Source organism: Triticum dicoccoides, chromosome 5B (genome assembly GCF_002162155.2).
Source record: "Triticum dicoccoides isolate Atlit2015 ecotype Zavitan chromosome 5B, WEW_v2.0, whole genome shotgun sequence".
Taxonomy (NCBI): Eukaryota; Viridiplantae; Streptophyta; class Magnoliopsida; order Poales; family Poaceae; genus Triticum; species Triticum dicoccoides.
Window position 1 is genome coordinate 173,587,983 of NC_041389.1, and position 24,680 is coordinate 173,612,662.

Sequence of the window (24,680 nt, forward strand, 5' to 3'; positions counted from 1 at the left end):
TGGACCTTTGGCGGTGGCACCTTCCTCCACGGCTCGATCTGTGCCCCTCCTCTGGTGCATCAGCAAGGTATGGCTCCCGCGCTCATCTCACTTCCCCACCCTCTGCTCTTTCTTCTATCCCCCCTCTCCCAGTGCTTTGTTTCTCCCTGCAGAAGGTAGGTGTACCTGGCTGCTTGCCTCCTCTCCTTCTCCCGCACATCACTTTCCTCCCAGCAGCAGCCCCACCACCGCTTCTCTCCTTCCCCATGTTTGATCTGGTTGCTCTAGTGATTTGGCTCTTCTCTCTTTTTCTTTAACGGCTGGTTGGGCCTAATCTCAGTGTTGCTGCAGTAGCCAGGTGTACCTGCTCTGATGGATCCTGTGGCTGGTAATGCTTATGATCTATCCAATGATCCTATGAGAAGAGCTACATCCAACGATCCAGCTTGGAAGTATGGTTCTGGCCAGATTTAGAGAGGAAAGATTTATTCCAGTGTACATTGCATGGCAAGACAGTCCATGCAGTGAGAAGGCTGATGCAGCACCTTTCTGGGGGTTCCAGTGATGTGGATAAGTGTTCCATGGCATCCATCGAGATTAGGAAAGAGATGCGCATTTCATTAAAACACAATAAAGTTTAAAGCTATGGAGCGATATATAGACGAGGAGGATGAAGCTGAAGTTCAAAAGGCGCCTTCCTGTCATATATTAGCTCACAAGATGATTTGAGGCCTATGCTTTGGTAAAAGTTATCAGGTTATGCAACTTGTGGAGCATTTACATTAATGCTAGTTGTTAAATCTCCAAATCGGTGTCATATTTATAATATATTTATGTGTCTAAGGCGTCGCCTCGCCTTACGCTACAAGCGCTTAAAAGGTGAGGCGGGGGTACAGTGCCTCGCCTCGCCTCGGCTTACAAACATTGGAATCATAAGATGTATTGCCACCATTCCAGATTAACTGAAGTTCTAGCTTTGTCCTAAGTCTAAGTTTGACCAAGTCCATAGAAAAATATACTAATATACACCACATCAAATACATATAGTGTGGAAATAAATTTCATGATGAAACGGAGTTGGTATATGATGAAACGAACTTGGTGTTGTAAGATTTTGATATGTTTTCTATAGGATTGGTCAAAGTTAAAGAAGTTCGACTTAGGACAAAGGTAGAACTTCAATTAACTTGGTACTTATAGAAGACATAAACTACAGCCACAGTGAAACACAAAAGATTTTTATTTTCTATAAGATTTCACATCTGTGCATGGATGTAATGTGTGTGTGTTTCATTAGGGGAGCAAAACACATGAGCTAATTTCAAACATAACAAGAATAAAAGAAAACTGGAATTATGCCAATCTAGACCAACTTAGTTGAACAAACACACAGAAAAGCATCATATGGCCATTAACATGGAACTGACACCATCATATGGCAATTGACATGGAACTGACTAACTCTATATTATGTTGACCAATGTCCTATGACATATACTTAATCGTACTCAGCTTTATTTTCCCAAGTATGAAAGCAGAAGTAAGATGATGGGTGAGCATAAAAGTCTAGAGTGGCGGATCAACCTAGATCTGTATCTCTTGGATTTCATGCCAAAATATTGAGTTTAGCAAACAACAGATACACCATAAGTAAGGGTGTGTATAAAATGAAGAGTTTATCTTCACTTAATTACTAAATTGTATTTAGTATCATGAGTTCAATCTCATAAGTCCAGGGACTTCAGTTTTTATAGTACGAAAACTATCAAAGACAAGAACACACTTGTACCCCCGGAAGAAAAAAAGAGAACACACTTGTACATAAAACAATAACTCCATCGGCCTAGCTCAAAACCCATCAGCATTCACATGCTCAATCACCATACACAGTTCTCATGAAGGCTATCATCATATTTCCCTTCCTATCCTATATCAATAAGATGTTCGCAATCCACACTATGATGAATATATAAAAATGTATTAGAACATCACAAACATGCTAGAAGCTCATTGAACTAACTTGTAAGGACAACCTTCCCTGACAGGGCGCTGGAATTGATATAGCACGAGATTAGGAAACTATGTTCTTATTAGTATAATCAAGGGTCTGCCTAGGGCATATCTAGATGTGTCCTAGTTATTGCACATCTAAGTGACGCATTCAAACTAGGAAGGAAAAAAAAGACAAAAGAAAATATTTGCACGAATCTCCACGTAAAATCAATGACATAGGACTTAGATGTGCAATACTTAAGGCAGATCTAGATGTGCTTTAGCAAAACTGTATAATCAACCCTTTTGCACATGGCTCTCTAGTGACATAGTTCTCACAAATGGAGCATATAGTAATCTGCTCACACAGGGCTCCAAATAAGTGGTTCTTCAGCAACAAAAGATACCCTATCTGCTCACCTCAATACAACCATTGGAAATTATACGGGGTTTGAGCAGTTAGGCGGTTCATCAAGCAACTTGAAGTTGCATATATGGCTCAAACAATGTCAAATAGTTTTTGCTATCGGATCGAAACAACATTACAGGGTTTAACCACAACACAAATACCAGGATAAGCTTGCTACGAAGTATACGACAAAAATAAGAACTATGTCCTGGATTGAAAAAGAGCACAATTGTAAATTTACCTTTTGCTTCTTTCCCTTTGATGTGATCTTTAGGTCAGCAGAAACAGTTGTTTTCTTCTCTGCGCCTTTCTTGTTCTTTTTGTTGTTTTTAGGATTGTCAGTCTTTTCGTTCTGTTGGTCTCCAACGCTTGCTGATGTGCCATCATCATTAGAAGAGGGTGGACCTTCCGCCTTATCATCAGCATCATTTTCATCATTATCATGCACAGACTCCTCATACGGAACATCATTCTTCATACCATGTCCACTATCAGCATAACTACCTTCATCTTGTCCCTTCTTTGATGCCCGCCTCCGGCGCCCTTTCTTCTTGACACTCCTAACTTCAGAATTTCTATCTTCACTGTTATCATCCTTTGTAACAACAGAAGGAGCTTCCTCTTGAGGAACCACATAGCCACTTTTCTTGTTCTTACGGCTTGACAACATCGCCTCCAACACACTCGTCTCATCATATGAACCAACCTCCTGCTCCCCATTATTGAAGTCCTTATTACCATTGTCTTGATCCGCCACCTCCAAGCCCTTGTCCAACTCCTCAGCCAACTCTTCTGCAGCATCTGACCAATCACTCTCCTCGGACTCGTTAGCAGGCTTAAAGTCGAACCCCACATCAACTTCTTCCCACTCACCTCCTGCCTCCTCCTCAGCTTCCTTTAGAGCCTCCTCCTCCTCCTTAAAGGCCATCCTCAGATCAGCCACCTTATCCTTATGCTTCCTTGACTGCTCATGGTTCTTCCACTGCTTCTCCGACTTGAACTTCTTATTACAGGCGACACAGTACAGCTCCTCCTTGGCCTTTTCCCTCGTCTCCTCATCATCCTCTTCCTCAAAGGCTAACTCGATCTCGTCCACCCTCGCCCATTCAGGCTCTTGATACGCCATTGCCCGCTCCTTCTTCTTCTTCTCCTCGGCCTTCTTTCGCTCCATCTCTTCCTTCTTCTTTTTCTCTTCCTCTGCCTTCTTCCGCAGTGCCATGTCAACCACCCTCTTATCTCTCTTCTTACAGAAGGCAGCCAACCCTCTCACAGCATCGTTATACTCCCGCCGCGCCTTGCGCATTGCCTTCTTGTTATCCTCCTCCATGAGCCTCCTAACACGGCGGTTCTCCCCACGGGATGCGTCCCACTCGGCCGCCCACCCGAAGTCCATAACCGAGCCGAAACCCAGCCAGTAGGAGTAGAAAGCGGTGACCTGGGTGTAAGGGGAGTCGAGGTTGCCAATGACCGGCGGCGTGGGGATGGAGTCGGTGGGGATGCCCATGCGGCGGGCATAGGCGACCTCCTGGGCGTATACCTTGTCGAATACGTCGCCGTAGACCTTGTAGAATCCGCGGCCGGAGTCGGAGAAGCCGGAAAAGGCGGAGGTGGAGAAGAAGGAGAATAGGTCGGGGACGGGTGAGGCGGAGGCGGTGCCGGAACGGGAGGAGACGGGGTCGGCGAAGAGGATCTGGGAGCGGTGGGAGTCGTAGTAGGCGCGCTCCTGGGGGTCGGAGAGGACGGAGTGCGCGTGTTGCAGCTCCTGGAAGGCGGCGGTGGCGGCGGCGACGTCGGAGCCCGGGGCCTGCTTGTCGGGGTGGAGGGTGAGCGCGAGGCGCCGGAACGCGAGCTTGATGTCGGTCGGGGAGCAGTCTCGGGGGAGTCCGAGGATCTCGTAGTAGCAGCGCTTGGGCGCCGCCGACGCCATGGCCGCCGCCGACGATGACAACGCTAGGGTTTTCGAGGCGGGCCTGGCTCAGGGAAAGAGGCAGGGAAAAGTTGTCGCCGTGTAAATAACGGTGGGCTTTAACTTAGAGCTGTACGAGAACTGTTCTTTTAGAGTAGTGAGTTGTAATTTTGTACGTCTCCGAATTATACTCTGTTTTTGCTTGGATGTCACACAGTAGCGGTTTCCTACGGGTTGTTCCATAAACTGCCAGTCTGAATTGTTTCAGTGAAAATAGCCATAGGCCCGTATCTTCACGCGAAGTATCAAGTGAAAGGCGGCTGCTAGGAATCTGTCGGTTGATTTCATCCATAATTAAACCGCCTCGATCTAGCCTGACCGCACCGTCCGATCTGTTTCTATCTGCCTGTAGATAGATAAGTCAACACAGGCAAGTCTCTCCTCTGCTTCGATCTAACTGCAGCGATAGTTGCCGGCGAGCGCTCCAACGCGGCAGCCGGAGCCAGAAACAATGCAGGATTTTGTGATTCACGCCACACTTGGGGCGGCCCTTGTATTCACAATATATAGGATTACATGCCTTGGTAATCAAGGTGAATCAAAGCAAATCCTCAACCGAATCATAAAACAATATTCAATGGGATATTGTGCTAGTTTCCTATTACAAGAAATACAGACAAAAGGAATACTTTAACATCTCCCCTCAGCTTGTGCGTCGTACGGAAACAAGCATAAGCTGGAACGAAACTCAAAGAAGAGCTGTGAGGGCAATCCTTTTGTCATGATGTCAGTGTACTGATGCGAGGATGGCACATGAAGGACCCAGACCTCACCAAGCGACACCTTCTCCCGAACGAAGTGGATATCAATCTCAATGTGCTTGGTACGACGATGCTGGACCGGATTAGAGGCCATGTAGACAGTACTAACGTTGTCACAGAAGACAACAGTGGCAGACGTCAGAGAGTGATGGAGCTTCCCAAGGAGCTGACGGATCCAACAACACTCAGCAACAACATGAGCAACGACGCGATACTCCGCCTTGGCACTGGAACGAGACACGGTAATCTGACGTTTAGACGACCAAGAGACAAGGTTGTCACCAAGATAGACGCAGTAGCCGGACATAGAACGTCGGGTGTCAGGGCACCCAGCCCAATCTGCGTCAGAGTATGCAGTAAGTGCCGCGGAGGAGGAGCTCGAGAGGTGCAAGCTGAGGTCTAGGGTGCCCTTTATGTACCGGAGAATGCGCTTAACCAAGTGCATATGAGGCTCTCTGGGCACATGCATGTATAAACAGGCCTGCTGAACAACATGCGCGATATCCGGTCGCGTGAGCGTCAAATACTGTAAGGCGCCAGCGTAGCTTCGATACTCGGTGGGATTGGAGAGAAGAGGACCATCCTGAGCTGATAGCTTGCACTTAGTGTCAATCGGAGTGGCAGAGGGGTGATACTCAACCATGCCAGCGCGGTGAAGTATCTCCAAGGCATATTGACACTGAGAGAGAACCATGCCCAAGGATGTCCGAGTGACGGAGATGCCAAGGAAGAATGTCAAGGCACCAAGGTCCGTCATGGCGAACTCGGAGTGGAGCTGATGTGTGAGGTGACGTAAGAGTTGATCCGTCGAGGTAGTGAGGACAATGGCATCCACATACAATAGGAGATAAGCAAGGTCCGTGCCACGCCTGTAGATGAAGAGGGACACATCCGACTTGGAGGCGACAAAGCCAAGCCGATGGGCAAACAGGGCGAACCGCTGGTACCAGACGCACAGAGCCTGCTTAAGACTGTAAAGAGACTTGTGTAGGCGACACACATAGTCCGGATGGCGAGCATCACAAAACCGGGAGGCTGCTGGCAGTAGACCTCCTCGTCAAGATTGCCATGGAGGAAGGCATTCTTGACGTCGAGCTGGTGAATCAGCCACGACCGAGAGACCGCAAGGCTGAGGATGATGCGAATCGTGGTAGGCTTGACAACCGGGCTGAATGTCTCATCGAAAGCAATGCCCTACTGTTGAGAATAGCCTCATACCACCCATCGAGCCTTGTACCGGGCTAGGCTGCCATCCGAGTGGAACTTGTGTTTGAATATCCACTTTCCTGAAACAACATGAGCACGAGGGGGACGGGGAACAAGAGACCACGTCCCGTTAGTGACAAGAGCATCAAATTCCTCGGTCATAGCACGACGCCAGTGTGGGTCATGGAGGGCACCCCGGGATGTTTTGGGAATAGGAGAGGCAGTGGAGTGAATGGCGGAGAGATTAAGATGGTCGACAGGCTGGAAAAGACCACGCTTAGCACGCGTGGCCATGGCGTGAGTGTTGGACAGGGAAGGTGGCCGATGCACCACGACCGGCGGGGAGGAGTCAGTGGACGCCGAGCAAGGGGAGGTTGTGTGTCCACGCGGGGCTGCATGTGGGAACACGGGCGAGGAGGGAGCCGGCGAGTCAAGAGAGACAGGGGAGTGAACCGTCATGGGGGTGGAAGAGGAGCCATGCATGGCGGGTTGCGGGTCGGCATGCAAGGCGGGTTGCGGGCACGTGGGAAAGCCAGGCGGGTGGCTGGGCATTGTGCGCGCAGCTGTTGGGAGTGGGTTGGTGCGGTGCAGGCCGGTGGGGATGGGCCTGGTGGGGCCCGGGCAGGTGAGTTGGGTGGTGTGGCATGCACATGCACGTTGGGCTCATGCACATGCACGTTGGGCAAGGTAGGGTTCATGGGTGTGTGTTGCGTTGCGGCCATGTCTAGAAGAAAACCCAGTGCTACCAGGGGATTAGTGGGGCGGTCAGACGAGTAGGAGAAGGGGAAGACAGACTCGTCGAAGATGACATGTCGACAGATGATGACACGGCGGGTAGAGATATCTAGGCAACGGTATCCCTTGTGATTGGACGGGTATTCGAGGAAGACGCAAGCAGTGGACCGAGGGGCTAGTTTATGCTTGGCCGTAGCGGATTGGTTGGGGTAGCAGAGGCAACCAAAGACATGAAGAGCGACATAGTTCGGTTGTGTGTCGTAGAGGCGAATGTAGGGAACCCAAAAACCAATGGATTGGGAAGGGCGTATATTGACAAGGTATGTTGCCATTGCGAGAGCCTCGGCCCAGTAGGAGGGTGGCATGGAGGATTGCAATAGGAGAGTGCGAGTGACGTCGTTGATCGTGCGGATAGCATGTTTGGCCTTACCGTTTTGGGCGGACGTGTAGGGGCATGAAAAACGAAGGTGAATACCGTGAGTGGAAAAGAAAGAGGTGACTGTCGGTGTCAAAACCGGCGGATCTCAGGTAGGGGGTCCCGAACTGTGCGTCTAGGCGGATGGTAACAGGAGACAAGGGACACGATGTTTTTACCCAGGTTCGGGCCCTCTCGATGGAGGTAAAACCCTACTCCTGCTTGATTGATATTGATGATATGGGTAGTACAAGAGTAGATCTACCATGAGATCAAGGAGGCTAAACCCTAGAAGCTAGCCTATGGTATGATTGTTGTTCGTCCTATGGACTAAAACCCTCCGGTTTATATAGACACTGGAGAGGGCTAGGGTTACACAGAGTCGGTTACAATGGTAGGAGATCTACATATCCGTATTGCCAAGCTTGCCATCCACGCCAAGGAAAGTCCCATCCGGACACGGGACGAAGTCTTCAATCTTGTATCTTCATAGTCTTGGAGTTCGGCCAATGATGATAGTTCGGCTATCCGGACACCCCCTAGTCCAGGACTCCCTCAGTAGCCCCTGAACCAGGCTTCAATGACGACGAGTCCGGCGCGCATGTTGTCTTCGGCATTGCAAGGCGGGTTCCTCCTCCGAGTAATTTATAGAAGATTTGTGAACTCCAGGATAGTGTCCGGCTCTGCAAAATAAATTCCACGCGCCACCGTAGAGAGAATAATATTTACACAAGTTCAATCTGCTGACGTATTTCGTGGCGTGACGTCACACCACGGCCAAGCCTTTACTCGGATCTTTTTGTCATACCACCTCAGCGCGTTTAGCGAAGCGGTTTCCTTGGCACATCTTGTCGAGGCAGAGATCGTGTCCCCTTATTCCAGGATTCTCATCAATATGAACGTGGGTAACCCAACCGCGCCATTAATTGTGACGCTTGGGAGATAAGCGAGTTTTACCAGGCTGGTGGGGACACATAGTTTCGCCCGCCCATATATAAGGGGATAAGGATCCACCTTTTTACCTACGCCTTCTTCCTCCTTTGCTTATCCATCTCCGCGCACTCGAGCTCCAGCGCCCAAGTCCGCACATCTCACCTCAACCTTCTCCAACCATGTCCGGAGCGGGAGGCAAGTGGATGACCTCCTCCGTTACGAAGGGGCACATCAAGAAGCTGCACAATGTCAGATATTTGTCTAGCGATATCGCGCACCGGCTCCCCGACGAGGGGCAGCTCATCCCCACCCCCGGGCCCCATGAGAGGGTGGTATTGCTTCCCCATTTCCTCCGCGGACTGGGCTTCCCACTCCACCCCTTTGTCCGGGGGCTCATGTTCTACTATGGCCTGGATTTCCATGATCTAGCCCCGAATTTCATCCTCAACATCTTGGCTTATCGTCGTGTGCGAGGCCTTCCTCTGCATCCAGCCCCACTTTGGCTTATGGCTAAAGACCTTTAATGTCAAGCCGAAGGTTGTGAAGGGCAGCCAAGCGGAGTGCGGAGGCGCCACGGTGGGCAAGATGCCCAACGTCACTTGGCTCGAGGGCGCCTTTGTGGAAACCATCAAAGGGTGGCAATCGAGGTGGTTCTACATCACCGAGCCGCGTGACCCTGAATGGGCAGCGGCCCCCGAATTCAGATCTGGCATCCCCATGCGGCTCACTTCCTGGAAAGAGAAGGGCCTACTATGGGGTGATTCGGAAGAGCTGATCGGACTCCAATCCTGTCTCCAAACCCTGGTGAACAAGAAGCTCAAGCTTGTCAATGTAATCCAGGTCATGCTCATCCGCCGGATTCTCCCTTGCCAACAGCGGGACTTCAACTTGTGGGAGTTTGATCCAGCACAGCACCAGACCTTGAGCGGGCTCTTCGACACTACGTACGAAGAGGCCTGGAGGGTGCTGTTCAAGGGCGCCGAGGCTCCCGCATCCGCTACCGAAGATCGCGGATTCAGCTCGCAGCGTCCGGCTGGCGAGGTAAGCTATGTTATCCTTTATGGGACACTTGCTTTTCATAGTTTGACTCTATGCGGGATCTAAACTCCCAATACCTTTAATAGGCCTGGCAGAAGACGTCCGGACAGGTTAACTGTCCGGATCCCCTTCCAGAAGACCAAGCGGATGCCCATTTGACAGGGCTGCTGGTCCCGGCGCCTTACGTGGTGCCGGAGAAGAAGGCCAAGAAGAAGGCCACGGGAACCCGGAGGAGTTCCCAGCGTCAGGTATTATCGGATTCATCATCCGATGACTCCGAGGCGGACTCCTCCCACGAGGACGAGGAGGAGAAGAAAGAGGCCTCTCCCCCAGCGGGGGGAGAGAAGAAGAGGAAGGCCTCCCCAACGGGGGAGGCCGAAGGGTCCAAGAAGGGAAGGACCCTTCCCCCGGACTGTTCCACCAACGCCGACAACGGCGACGAGGAGTGGCCCTCAAGGGCCAAGCCCCTGGCGAGATCGTAAGTATCCGGACTCCTGAATAACTCATAATTTTTCTTTTTGTCGCATAGGATCTTTTAACGCCGCATACAACCCTGTAGTCCGCCCAAAGACGATCTTCCCGCTTCGTCGAGCGGGTCCTTGGGTACGTCGGATGTGAATAGCACTTCACTTCCGACCGCCTCCTCCCCCCGTGACGCCGACGACGCCGAGGTGGGATCCCAGAAAGGGACCTACCAGGAGGAGGAGGCCCCGGAGGTGCCGTAGGGCAACCTCCCGGACTTTGGACCAGACTCCGCACCGGAACCTTCAGTGGTTCCGGAGTCCGGCGGGCGGCCCCTTCGTAAGAAGGGCAAGACTGTGACGTCGGCGGCCTCTGTCCAACCAGAGGCGCCGGATAACTTGCTGGAGGCGCTCAACGGTGCTTCCATCGACGAGGAACACCGCACCGTTATGAGTGCGGTGATTCAGAAGGTTCAGCTCGCCAAGAGCGGGCTGACCGAAGCCTGCAGCAGCCTTCTAACAGGCTTTGAGGTAAGAATTTTAAGATATGTAAAATAGTACCGCATAGACAGTAGCCCCTGATGCTCGGTTCGGTGTTCGGAAAGAAAAGCCGGACTGAGGATCTAAAAAGATATACGCAGGAGTCTTAACAAAAATATGTCAATATGGGAATGCAGGCTGCGCTGCTGACTTCTGCCGCACTGACTACGGAGGTCAATGCCTTGAAGCAGAGCCTCGAGCGGTCCGAGAGCGAGCTCGTCCGTGCCAAGAAGCAGCTCGAGGACAAGGAAGGTGAGTAACACCTTATTAAAGTTGTACCTTACAGAAAAGGATTTGGTTGCAAGAGGAATGACAAGGATAACGTGGGTACTCCAGGGGCTACAAACGAGGTGGCGACCCTGAAGGAGGCGGTGTCCGCGGCCGAACGCAATGCGGCCACGGAACGCGCCGAGTGAGAGAAGAAGGAGGCGCGGGTGGCAGAGGTACGGCAAGAGCTCCAGGCTCTCGTGGAAAAACACGAGAGTTTGGAGCGTGACTCGAAGACTCGAGAGTCCGAGCTTGCGTCGGCTCTTGAGAGTGCCAAAGCCACTAAGGCCGAAGCCCACAAGGCCCTCCAGGAAATCGAGGCATTAAAGAAGATAGCGGCGGGTAAGGCATTCTTCATGCAAAGCAAGCATGTAAAAGTGAATTACCTGTTACTTACCCAAATTCGGAGCTCTCCAGGAGCGTTCGCAGATCTGCCCCATAGCGTGTCCGATGCTGCCGCTTTCTACAGAGCCGAGGAGGGGAGCTCGACGGAGAAGGTGTTCTGGTCTCAGTATGCTGAGGCCGGACATCTGGTGCCCCTTAGCGACCAGCTGAAGCAGCTGGTCAAGCTCCACAAGGTGGCCGAACAGGCCATGAAGGGCCTCATAGTTCGGCTGTGGCCCAAGGAGGCCATGCCTGGGAGCTACTTCGGCCTGGTGCAGCGGCTGGTGGATGCTTGTCCATGGGTTGAAGTCATCAAGCACTCCGCCTGCATTGAAGGTGCCCGTCGGGCCCTTGCCCGTGCTAAAGTGCACTGCGGCAGGATGGACGCTGAGAAGCTTGTGACGGACGCGCCACCGCCGGGCAAGGAGTATCACACGCCCGAGATGTATTATAAGGGTCTCCTGAAGGGTGCCCGCATTATTGCGGGTGAGTGCTCCAAAGATGTAATATTTGAGTAGACTCGCATTTTGTTATCCTGTGCGCCGAAAACTTTGTTCATATGCGCTAAGCAACGCTTGTTAATTTAAAATATTACCTTCTGTGCGGCCGTTTATCAAATCTGGTAGATGGCAAGTCGTTGGCTTCGGCCCCCATGCCACGAGTGCTGGGGTGTTCGGGATAAACTTGAGCGCTCTCGTTCCCATTTTTGGGTCCATCTAGGGAGGCGCTCAACACAACGAACAAGGCAACCGGGCTTATAATGCTTGAACACTCTCACTTAGCCATAGAATTCTATAATTTTAAATTTCGGCGAAGCCCCTAGTGTTCGGAAGGCCGAATTCGGGGCGCTATCCACGCCTGGGCCGGACAAAGCCGGTTCCTCGCTCTAAGCGGCATAAGTCTTTAGGGACTCGAAAAAACCTCTCGAACAGCGACCGGCTCTCGCCTCATCATGACGGTCAGTTTTAGCTTTCTCCACTGAGGTGCTCGCCCAGCTCAACTGGGGCACAATCGCAGTGGTTCTCCCAGCGCTACCTTAGCCGATATAACGGAACGTAAGGTACCAAAACATGGGAGCTGGGCAAACCCAACTATTGACCCAAGACATGATTCGGAGCCGATGCATATAATGCTATAAGTTCGGGGTGCCGCACTTGTGGAAGTGTTCGGACTTATCACACCATAGTATGGGGAACTTAAGCCCCTAGTGTATTTAGCCGTACCAAAGTGTACGGATGCAACATGTCATAAATGAACATATGTACAAGAAAGGAATGAAGTGGTAGGCAAAAAGGGATGCATTGTTTATTCAAAAAATACTGTCATGAATGCAGAACGATACAAATAGTGCGATAAGCAAGGGGTGGAACTATTTAGCATGTCCCCCTCCAGGGGTAGGCTGCGGAATGGTGTATAAAACAGGTATAATGCTCGTAATGGAGACCACCTGGATACTCGTCGTAGCTTTTCTCCTTCCCTGGTTGTTGCATCGTGAGTTCGGCAGGTCTACTGCCGGATAGGGCCTCTGGTAAACGGAGTCCTGAGGATAAGAAAAAAAGGAAAGAAAAAGGATGACACACTTGGGAGCCCCTGGTGTGGTTGAGCCGCATTCTGGGCCTGCCGTGGTCGTGCCCCTCCCCCTATGCCCATGGTATCTCCAGAGCGTTGTGATGTACGCGAAGTACTGGTCTTGCAATTTTGCGAGGGCTGGGGTTGGGGCCGCATTTCTACGCATGCTCGGAACGTGCCAGGTGGTCTTGTTGTAGGTTACTCCGGGCGCGCTTGGCGGTGTCCGGTCACTTAACGGCCGGACTCGAGAATTGCCTTAAGAGGCTGCTCTGCCCTTTTGCCGCTAGAGTCGCTGTATGCTCCTCCATTCGGAGAGAGCGTTCAGTGTTTCCGTTGACCGTGATGACTCCTCGAGGGCCTGGCATCTTGAGCTTGAGGTATGCGTAGTGCGGCACTGCATTGAACTTTGCAAACGTGGTTCGTCCGAGCAGTGCATGATAGCCGCTGCTGAACGGAACTATGTCGAAGATTAACTCCTCGCTTCGGAAGTTACCCGGGGATCCGAAGACCACTTCAGTGTAACTAAGCCTGTACAATTGGCCTCTACACCTGGTATGACGCCTTTGAAGGTCGTCTTTGTGGGTTTAATCCTTGAGGGATCTATGCCCATCTTGCACACTGTATCCTGATAAAGTAGGTTCAGGCTGCTGCCGCCGTCCATCAGGACTCTAGTGAGGTGAAACCCGTCGACGATTGGGTCTAGAACCAATGCGGCGAATCCGCCATGGCGGATGCTGGTGGGGTGGTCCCTTCGATCAAACGTGATCGGGCAGGAGGACCATGGATTGAACTTTGGGGCGACTAGCTCCATCGCGTATACGTCCCTGAGTGCACGCTTCCGCTCCCTTTTGGGTATGTGGGTTGCGTATATCATGTTCACCGTCCGCACTTGTGGGGGTAAACCCTTCTGTCCTTTATTGTTCGGCGGCCGGGTCTCCTCCTCGTCATCGCTATGCAGCCCCTTGTCATTGTTTTCGGCAATTAACTTGCCTGCCTGCTTGAATACCCAACAATCCCTGTTGGTGTGATTAGCTGGCTTTTCGGGGGTGCCGTGTATCTGGCACGAGCGGTCGAGTATTCGGTCCAAATTGGACGGACCCGGAGTAGTTCTTTTGAATGGCTTTTTCCGCTGACCGGGTTTGGAGCCTCTGAATCCGACGTTGACTGCCGTATCTTCAGTATTATCGCTGTTAATGCGGCGTTTGTGCTTGTTGCGACGCGGCCTGCCATTGCGGTCCTTGGTATCCGGACTGCCAGAATTTTTGTTGAGGTTGTTACTGCGGGCTAGCCAACTGTCCTCTCTCGCGCAGAAGCGGGTCATGAGTGATATGAGGGCTGCCATGGATTTCGGCTTTTCCTGTCCTAGGTGCCGGGCAAGCCACTCGTCGCGGATGTTATGTTTGAAGGCTGCGAGGGCCTCTGCATCCGGACAGTCGACGATTTGATTTTTCTTGGTTAAGAACCGTGTCCAGAATTGTCTGGCCGATTCGTCTGGCTGTTGAATTATGTGGCTTAGGTCATCAGCGTCTGGTGGTCGCACATATGTGCCCTGGAAGTTATCAAGGAATGCGGCTTCCAGGTCCTCCCAACACCCAATTGATTATGCTGGCAAGCTGTTAAGCCAATGACGAGCTGGTCCTTTAAGCTTGAGTGGGAGGTATTTGATGGCGTGAAGATCATCACCGCGGGCCATGTGGATATGAAGGAGATAGTCTTCAATCCAAACCGCGGGGTCTGTTGTGCCATCGTAGGATTCAATGTTCACGGGTTTGAACCCTTCGGGGATTTGATGATCCATTACTTCATCTGTGAAGCATAGTGGGTGTGCAGCGCCTCAATATTGGGCTATATCACGACGTAGCTCAAGCGAGCTTTGTCTACTGTGTTCGGCCCGACCGGAATTGCTGTATCCGGCACGGCGGTTGTTGTCGCGTATCGTGGGGCACCCACGCGATCCTTAGATCAATCTTGATTGTCTTGCCTTATCCTCCAATATGTCTCGTAAGTCCGGCGCATTCCCTCGTGGCTTTGTACTTTTCGAGCGATGCCGGGGTACGGCATTAGTGGAGGGCCTAGAGGCCTCTCTGTCGCGGCCACGAGGTGGCCGGTCGGCCGTATTGTGCGCTGGTGATGTAGGTTTATATGCTTCCTCCTCTAATCGGGGCAGCAGCTTGCGTTTGGGGTAGCTTTTGGAGGGGCGTTCGAGTTCGTACTCTTCGGCCACAAGGACTTCAGTCCATCTGTCGGCTAGCAAATCTTGGTCAGCTCTAAGCTGTTGCTGCTTTTTCTTGAGGCTGCTTGCCATGGCCATAAGCTTACGTTTAAAACGCTCTTGTTCGGCGGGATCCTCAGGCACGACGAATTCGTCGTCGTCGAGGTTTGCCTCGTCTCCGGAGGGAGGCATGTAATTATCGTCCTCTACCTCTTTGTCTGTCGCTCTCTCATGAGGGCTGGCTTCTTCATCCTCCTGTGCTGAATCTTGCCGGAGGGGGTTGTCTTCGGCACTGTCCGGGGTGATATTGTCTCCGGTGCCGGAATCTCCATTCTTGCTGTGGCGGGATTTAGAGCGGCGCCGCTGACGCTGGCGCTTAGGCTGTTTCTTGGAGGGGTCTTCCTCCGCTGTTCCATCGCCATTCCCATCCTTTGGGATGTCCACCATGTATATGTCGTATGACGAGGTGGCTTTCCAGTGCCTCGTAGGCACTGGTTCTTGGTCATCTCCGGCATCGTCATCCATACCGTCGATGTCTTCGGAGTCGAAGTCTAGCATGTCGGTTAAGTCATCGACAGTGGCTACGAAGTGGGTGGTGGGTGGGCTTTGGATTTCTTCGTCGTCCGCATCCCAACCGTCCTGACCGTGGTCCGGCCAGGGCTCTCCTGATAATGAGAGATACTTTAGCGAATTCAGGATGTCGCCAAAAGGCGAGTGCTGAAAGATGTCCGCAGCGGTGAACTCCATGATCGGCGCCCAATCGGATTCGATTGGTAGGGGCGCGGGAGGTTCGGGGTCCGGCGAGGAGTCCGGCACCTCGGAGTCACGAGCTTCGCAAGGGACTATTCGGCTCCATCGCCGTAGAGGTAGCAGCCCTCGAGGCAGTGTCTAGCCACCCATCCTCGATCGGCGCAGTCGGCTCCGAGTTAAGGGTCGGCGCGGACTCTTGTGCGGCCTCCAGGGCATTGTCCAGCAGCAGAGCTAAATCATGCCCATCGTGACAGTGCGGCACACTCGGCTGTGGCTTGAATCCGTCGAAGATCAAGTCTCCGCGGATGTCGGCCGTATAGTTCAAACTTCCAAATCTGACCTGATGGCCAGGGGCGTAGCTTTCGATCTGCTCCAGATGGCCAAGCGAATTGGCCCGCAGTGCAAAGCCGCCGAATACAAAGATCTGTCCGGGGAGAAAAGTCTCACCCTGGACCGCGTCGTTGTTGATGATCGAAGGAGCCATCGGGCCTATGGGCGACGACACAGAGGAACTCTCAATGAAAGCACCAATGTCGGTGTCAAAACTGGCGGATCTCGGGTAGGGGTCCCGAACTGTGCATCTAGGTGGATTGTAACAGGAGACAAGGGACACGATGTTTTTACCCAGGTTCGGGCCCTCTCGATGGAGGTAAAACCCTACTCCTGCTTGATTGATATTGATGATATGGGTAGTACAAGAGTAGATCTACCACGAGATCAAGGAGGCTAAACCCTAGAAGCTAGCCTATGATATGATTGTTGTTCGTCCTATGGACTAAAACCCTCCGGTTTATATAGACACCGGAGAGGGCTAGGGTTACACAGAGTCGGTTATAATGGTAGGAGATCAACATATCCGTATTGCCAAGCTTGCCTTCCACGCCAAGGAAAGTCCCATCCGGACACGGGACGAAGTCTTCAATCTTGTATCTTCATAGTCTTGGAGTCCGGCCAATGATGATAGTTCGGCTATCCGGACACCCCCTAGTCCAGGACTCCCTCAGTGACCATGGAGTTGATAAACTCGGTCCCATTGTCGGCTTGCATGGCTACAAGAGGATATGAACATTGTGTGCGGATGTAGGCAACAAAGTTAAGAAGAATACCTGCGGTGTCGGACTTTTTCCGGAGAGGAAAGGTCCACATAAAATGAGAAAAATCTTCAACAATAACAAGATAGTATCGGAAACCAGAATTACTCAAAATTGGAGAAGTCCAAAGATCACAATGTATCAACTTAAATGGTTCGACGCTTATTGAGGTAGACCTAGCGAAGGGCAAGCGCACATGTTTGCCAAGTTGACAAGCATGGCAAATATGTGAGGCCGCCTTATTACATGAAATAAAGGAGTTCTTGTGAAGTTGGGACATGGCGTCGCGTCCCGGATGTCCTAAGCAACGGTGCCAGAGCTCGGCGGAGGTGGTGGCGAGGAGTCCATGAGCGTGGTGGTGGATGACCGATGATGGGAAGACATAGAGGTCGCCGAGACAATTGCAGCGAAGAATCACGGCCTTGGTGCGAAGCTCCTTCACAGAAAAGCCGAGGGGATCAAACTCGATAGAACAAATATTATTAATGGTAAAGCGACGAACGGAAAGTAAATTCTTGATGATATGTGGAACAAGTAATACATTGCGAAGGAAGAGAGAACGAGTGGAAGCGGGTATAGAGGTGTGTCCAGTGTGTGATATAGGCAAGGTAGAGCCATTGCCCATGGTGACGACAGAGGAGGAGGGAGAAGGTGTGAGATGTTGAAGCATACCGAGGTCGGAGTCCATGTGCGCTATGGCTCCGGAGTCCATTACCCATTCACCGACTGTTAACGGAGTCGCGGTGTTGTTCAGTGCAGCGAGGAGGGCGGATCAGTCCCACGCCGGAGAGCCGCCGTAGGCAGGAGTGGGCGGCGGGTTGGTGCTGAAAGCCTGGCCGTGCAGCAGGGCAAGGGAGGTGAAAGCCTGGGCCGGCGGAAGGACGGGAGGTCGCGGTCCGAGCAGGCCAGCACCTGCGTTGGGCCTTTGATACGTCTTCAATGTATCTATAATTTTTGATTGTTCCATGCTATTATATTACCCCTTTTGGATGTTTATGGGCTTTATTTTACAGATTTATATCATTTTTGGGACTAACCTACTAACCGGAGGCCCAGCCCGTATTGCTGTTTTTTTGCCTATTTCAGTATTTCGAAGAAAAGGAATATCAAACGGAGTCCAAACGGAATGAAACCTTCGGGAGCGTGATTTTTGGAACGAAAGTGATCCAGAGGACTTGGAGTGAAAGTCAAGAAGCAGCCGAGGCAGCCACAAGAGGGTAGGGTGCCCCCCCTATAGGGCACGCCCCCCTGTCTCGTGGGCCCCTCGGGCGGCCACCGACATACTTCTTCCTCCTATATAAGCCTACGTACCCCGAAAACATCCAAGGAGCCAACGAAACACAATTTCCACCACCGTAACCTTCTGTATCCGCGAGATCCCATCTTGGAGCCTTCGCCGGCGCTCCGCCGGAGGGGGAATCGACCATGGAGGGCTTCTACAACAACACCATAGCCCCTCCGATGAGTTGTGAGTAGTTTACCACAGACCTACGGGTCCATAGTTATTACCTAGATGGCTTCTTCTCTCTTTTTGGATCTTAATACAATGTTCTCCCCTTCTCTTGTGGAGATCTATTCGATGTAAACTCTTTTTGCAGTGTGTTTATCGAGATCCGATGAACTGTGGGTTTATGATCTAGTTTATCTATGAGAAATATTTGAATCTCCTCTGAATTCTTTTATGTATGATTGAGTTATCTTTGCAAGTATCTTCGAATTATCAGTTTGGTTTGGCCTACTAGATTGATCTTTCTTGCCATGGGAGAAGTGCTTAGCTTTGGGTTCAATCTTGCGGTGTCCTTACCCAGTGACAGAAAGGGTTGCAAGGTGATAACCCACAAGTGTAGGGGATCGCAACAGCTTTCGAGGGTAAAGTATTCAACCCAAATTTATTGATTCGACACAAGGGGAGCCAAAGAATATTCTTGAGTATTAGCAATTGAGTTGTCAATTCAACCACACCTGGATAACTTAGTATCTGCAGCAAAGTGTTTAGTAGCAAAAGTAGTATGATAATAAAGGTAACGGTGGCAAAAGTAAAGATAATAGTTTTTGGGTTTTTGTAGTAGTTATAACAGTAGCAACGGAAAAGTAAATAAGCGAAGAACAATATATGAAAAGCTCGTAGGCAATGGATCAGTGATGGATAATTATGTCGGATGCGATTCCTCATGTAATAGCTATAACATAGGGTGACACAGAACTAGCTCCAGTTCATCAATGTAATGTAGGCATGTATTTCGTAAATAGTCATACGTGCTTATGGAAAAGAACTTGGATGACATCTTTTGTCCTACCTGTAAGTGCATCTAGTGCCACCCCTAGTTGGTTTTGGAGTATTGACGACAAAGTTGGTTGAGGGACTAATGCGTTTGTGAGAATTGCAGGATAACGCAGGTAGTGTCCCTCACTGAATCGGTTTACCTACCGGAGATGACCCCTAAAAATGTATGAAGACATTGATGACAATGGTGGTATGTGAAGATATTCATATTGAAGACTATGACATGAGAAGACATTGAGTGAAGACTATGGAGCACGAAGACTGTGTTGTTTCGTTGTTTCCTTTTTCTTCTTTGTTGAGTCATAGGAACCACCGTACTGTTAAGTGGGGTCCAAGTGAACAAAGTCAGAATGACTGAAGTGATGCTCAAACCAAATCCTATGTCTTCGAGCGAAGACAATGAGAGCAAATCTTATCCAGAGCTGGATGAGTCAACTTTGCTTGTAGCCCAAGTAAAGTTGCCGTGTGTGTTTGAAATCTGACCGTTGGAACACGTGTCAGTTCCTTAGTGACCCAGGGTCATTTCGGACATATCAGGTTGGCTTGCCCTGTGGCTATAAATAGCCCACCCCCTACACCATAAATTGGTGGGTGCTCAGAGTTAGTGCACGGCTTTTGTCGTTTGAGAGCAACCCACCTTGAAGCCTTTGAGAGAGAGAAATCCTTGCGAGGACCAAGCCCAAGCACCCAGAGCCAAAGAGTGTTAGGCATCACTGAAGTCTTTCTGTCTGTGTGACCTGAAGACTTATTACACTTGAGGACTGTGAATCCTCCAGCCGGTGAGGCGTCGCGTTCTGAGCATCCAAGAGTCATTGTGGATTGCCGGTGAACAAAGTCGGTGAAGGTTCAGAAGTCTACCTTGAAGACTTACCAGAGTGATTGGGCGAGGACTGTGTGTCCTTAGCTCAAGGGGAATAAGGTGAAGACATGGTCTTCTGAGTTGAATCTCAGCCTCCCTAACCAGACGTACAGTTGTCACAGCAACTGGAACTGGTCCAACAAATCCTGTGTCTTCAACAAGTGACTGGTTCTATCCTCTCCCTTCCTTTACTTAGAGTTTGTCTTCTTGAAGTCATTGCCTATCTGTCATACCTGTTTGGCTTCATTGCTTGACTACTATCGTTGATTGGCTTCACACTATCTTCCATCCTGATTCGCACTACTTAGCTGCTATTAGTCCTGTACTTTCACATCATTGCATACTTGACTATGGTTGGCTTGTTGTAGTTTATCTTCCGCTGCATATCAATTAGGTCATTTCTATTGTTTGTCTTCGAAACTTCCACGTTTTGAATACTTTCATAAAAATCGCCTATTCACCCCCCCTCTAGTCGATAACTAGCACTTTCAATTGGTACCAGAGCAAGGTACTCCCTTGTTCTGTGTGATTCGGTTTAACCACCTGGAGTTTTAGCTATGTCGACTACAGGATTGAGAACATATCTTGCCCCACCTTTGACGGTCATGAGTATCCCCGATGGAAGGCCATGATGAAGAAGCGACTCATGGCTATGGATAGCGAACTGTGGACCGTCACTGAGATTGGTCTTACTGATCTATGCAAGATGGCTGAGGCCGATGACATTCGCAAGTACACTCTACTGAACCTCACGGCGAAGGATGTCATCTGCTCCCATTTGTCCCAAAATCAGTTCAGGAATCTTATGCACCTCAATCACGTGAAGCTAATCTGGGACCGGCTTTCTGAGGTCTATGAAGGTCATCGTACTCGTCATGATCCTTGATTTGAGGATTACAAGGAGTCTCTTAAATAGATCACCTTTGCACCTAAATCGCCATCATCTTCACCATGCCTCATGGCAAGGGGTTCTGAGGTAACTGAATGCTGCCTCTCTGAAACCAGTGATGATGAATCAGGTGACGAATTTGGCCCCAGCTATGTCAAACTTGCTTCCCTTGCCACTAAACAACAAAGAGTCTTGGAAAAAGTTCAAAACATGCTTAGTAAGAGCGATGATATGTTGGGTGAAGAAATGGATCAGTCAAAAGCATTGGCTGAGAGTCTTCAGAGACTTCATTCCAAGTTTGATGCCCTTCAAGATCAACATAATGCTCTCTTGTCTGATCACGAGAAGCTTTCTTCTAAATGTCTTCAAAGAAAGCAAGATCTTGAAAAGGTAAGAGTGGATTATGAAGATTTTCAGAAGGAGCGTGATTCATTACTTGCTCAACAAATCAGCGTTACACAGGATGAATTTGAACCACCATGTCTAAAATGCATTGAGCGTGATAACTCTACATCTGTTGCTGAATGTTCCACTGCTGCTACTGTTGCATTGTCTTCAACTACTGATGTGGTAACTAACCCCTCTGCGGAGGATACTACTACTATTGCTGATGAAAATGCTAGGTTGAAGACATTGCTTGAAACAGGGATGTATAAAAGTCTGAAAGGACATCAGACACTGTGCGATGTCCTCAAAAAGCAGATTCTGAACCGAAACCCTAGGAAAGAGGGTGTTGGGTCCGAGAGGAAAATGAATGCTGATGGTTCCTACTGGAAGCCTGAGCAGTATCCCAAAACCACATGGGTTGCTGCAAATGAACCTTCAGTAGATCCATCCACCTTATTTGGCTTTACCCGCACTAACCCTATTATCATTGATGAATCCTTTGACTCAAACTATAAGCTGTTCAAGAATCAGAATGGTGAAGTGTTTGCCAGGTATATTGGTACTAACTGCAGGAATGGACCACCTATGAAGAAGATCTGGGTACCTAAGCAGTGCATTGAGAATCTTCCTGTGAATGTCGTCATGACACCACCAAGGAAGAAGACAAACCCCAGACCTATCGCTTCATATGGCCCAAAGGCTTCATCCAGATACAGGACTCACCTGAGTCACCCTAACGCCAATGTTTTGCAGGGAAATCATACTCAGACTTATGAATATGAGCGTGTGTCTTCAAATCGCTATGTTCATAGAACTAAGAACTTTTCTGCTTATTCATATGAGTATCATTCATCTCTTGCAAGGCTATTTGCTAGGGCTCCAAAGTCGAAATTCTCAGATGCTGCACTTAGACTCATTGCTTCTAAGCCACCCCTGAAGATGTGGGTGGTGAAGAAGAATTAAATTTCCTTTGCAGGGAAAGGTCTCCAGCCTGTAATCAAAGGCGTCCTATGCTATTGCTAGGGACCTAAACACACATTTAGGGACGCATGATAAAATGATCTTACTATGTATTTCATATCTGAATCGCTTACCAATCATACTATGTGTCCTAACCTTGATCTAAGCTGTGATAATCCTTGTGTGCGTCAAATGCTTATGCTTCACAACGCTCTTCATGAAGCCCATCCTCCTAACTGCACTGTAGGGTATGACACCAAAAGCTTCAGGATGGATTATGGACAGCGGATGCACAAATCATATGACTGGTGATCGAAGTCTTCTCATGGACTCAACCTTACGACCATCAGACAAGAGTCACATCACATTTGCTGACACTGGTAAAAGCAAGGTATTGGGTCTAGGTAGAGTTGCAATCTCAAAGGATCAACACATGGATAAAGTGATGCTTGTTGAATCCCTTGGTTTCAACTTAATGTCTGTCTCAATGCTTTGTGACTTGAACATGATTGTGCTATTCAGAAAATATCGTTGCCTTGTACTAATGGAATCTGACAAGTCTCTAGTCTTTGAAGGGTATCGGAAAGATGATCTATACATGGTAGATTTCTCAGCAGGTCCACAGCTTGCTGTATGTCTTCTCGCAAAAGCTTCTGAATGCTGGCTCTGGCATCGAAGGCTGGGGCATGCTGGTATGAGGAACTTACACACACTCGTCAAGAAGAAGCATGTCATGGGCATCGTGGGTGTCAAGTTCAAGAAGGATAATTTGTGTGGTGCCTGCGAAGCTGGAAAGATGACCAGGGCAAAGCACCCCTCGAAGACAATCATGACGACATCTCAACCCTTCGAGCTGCTACACATGGACTTATTTGGACCTACTCACTACTCAACCCTCACAACAACTGCTTGTCTCTATGGCTTCGTAATTGTTGATGACTACTCAAGATACACATGGGTGCATATAATTCTCTACAAGACTGAAGTGCAAGATGTCTTCAGACGCTTCGCCAATCGAGCAATGAACAATTATGGCGTGAAGATCAAGCATATCAAAAGTGACAATGGCACTAAATTCAAGAACATCGGACTTGATCTTTATCTGGATACAATGGGAATCACTCATGAGTTCTCTGCTCCATACACACCTCAACAAAATGGCATCGTTGAGCGCAAGAATAGAATCCTCATTGAGATGGCTCGAACAATGCTCGATGAATACAAGACACCAAGAAAGTTCTGGCCTGAAGCTATTGATACAGCATGTCACATCAACAACCGTGTTTACATCCATAAGCTTCTGAACAAAACATCCTATGAGCTCCTTACTGGCAAGAAGCCAAATGTCAGCTACTTCAGAGTATTTGGAGCTAGGTGTTGGATCAAGGATCCCCATCACAAGTCGAAATTTGCACCTAAAGCTCACGAAGGCTTCATGCTTTGCTACGTAAAAGACTCGCACTCCTACAGAGTCTTCAACCTCTATCTCTACAAAATCATCGAAACTATGGACGTGCGATTTGATGAAACAAATGGTTCACAAAGAGAACTCCTGCCAAGTACACTAGACGAAGCTCCGCCCAGCGAATCTATCAAGCTGATGGGAACTGGTGAAATCATGCCTTCTGAAGCACAGCCTAAAGAGGAACTTATCATTTCTGCTCCTAACCAACCTGAAGACAATGCTCAAACTGAAGACAATCCTCCCAATGATGACAATGACCAGCAAGAGCAAAGTCTTCGTCCAGTTCATCCTCGAGTTGCAAATGAAGTACAAATTGAGAAGATAATTGATAGCATCAATGCACCTGGTCCACTCACTCGGTCAAGAGCAACACAGTTAGCAAATTTCTGTGGGCACTTCTCATTTGTGTCAATATCAAAACCCAAGAAAGTTGCTGAAGCCTTTATGGAACCTGAATGGATACAAGCTATGCAAGAGGAACTTCAACAGTTCAAGCTGAACAATGTTTGGGAACTTGTCAAGCGTCCTGACCCTTGCAAGCATAACATTATTGGAACAAAATGGATATATCGAAACAAGCAAGATGAGCATGGTCAAGTTGTCAGAAACAAAGCACGTCTTGTGGCTCAAGGATATACTCAAGTAGAAGGAATTGACTTTGATGAAACATTTGCTCCTGTGGCTAGGCTTGAAGCTATTCGCATACTGCTAGCCTACGCTAATCACCACAACATTCAGCTACATCAAATGGATGTGAAGAGTGCATTTCTCAATGGCAAGATTGAAGAAGAAGTATATGTCGCTCAACCACCTGGCTTTGAAGATCCAAAACATCCTGATATGGTGTACAAGCTAAACAAAGCACTGTATGGTCTCAAACAAGCTCCTCGCGCTTGGTATGATACTATAAAAGACTTCCTGAAGAGCAAAGGCTTCAAACCTGGATCCCTTGATCCCACACTCTTCATGAAGACATATGATGGTGAACTGTTTGTGTGCCAAATATATGTGGATGACATTATCTTCGTCTGCACCAACCAGAAGTATAGTGATGAGTTTGGATACATGATGCAAGAGCAATATCAGATGTCCATGATGGGTGAGCTGAAGTTCTTCCTTGGTCTTCAA

General features: G+C 49.4%; 1 protein-coding gene across 1 annotated transcript in view; it reads right to left on the reverse strand.

Annotated features, from left to right (window-relative positions):
- Positions 1 to 4,401, reverse strand: part of LOC119307997 (DNAJ protein JJJ1 homolog) — a 6,444-nt gene extending 2,043 nt beyond the window's left edge. The window contains exon 1 of the mRNA XM_037584115.1: positions 2,622 to 4,401. Within this exon, the coding sequence (XP_037440012.1) occupies positions 2,622 to 4,307 (1,686 nt within the window). The 5' untranslated portion in view covers positions 4,308 to 4,401. The remainder of the gene's footprint in view (positions 1 to 2,621) is intronic.
- Between the last annotated feature and the right edge of the window lie 20,279 nt (positions 4,402 to 24,680).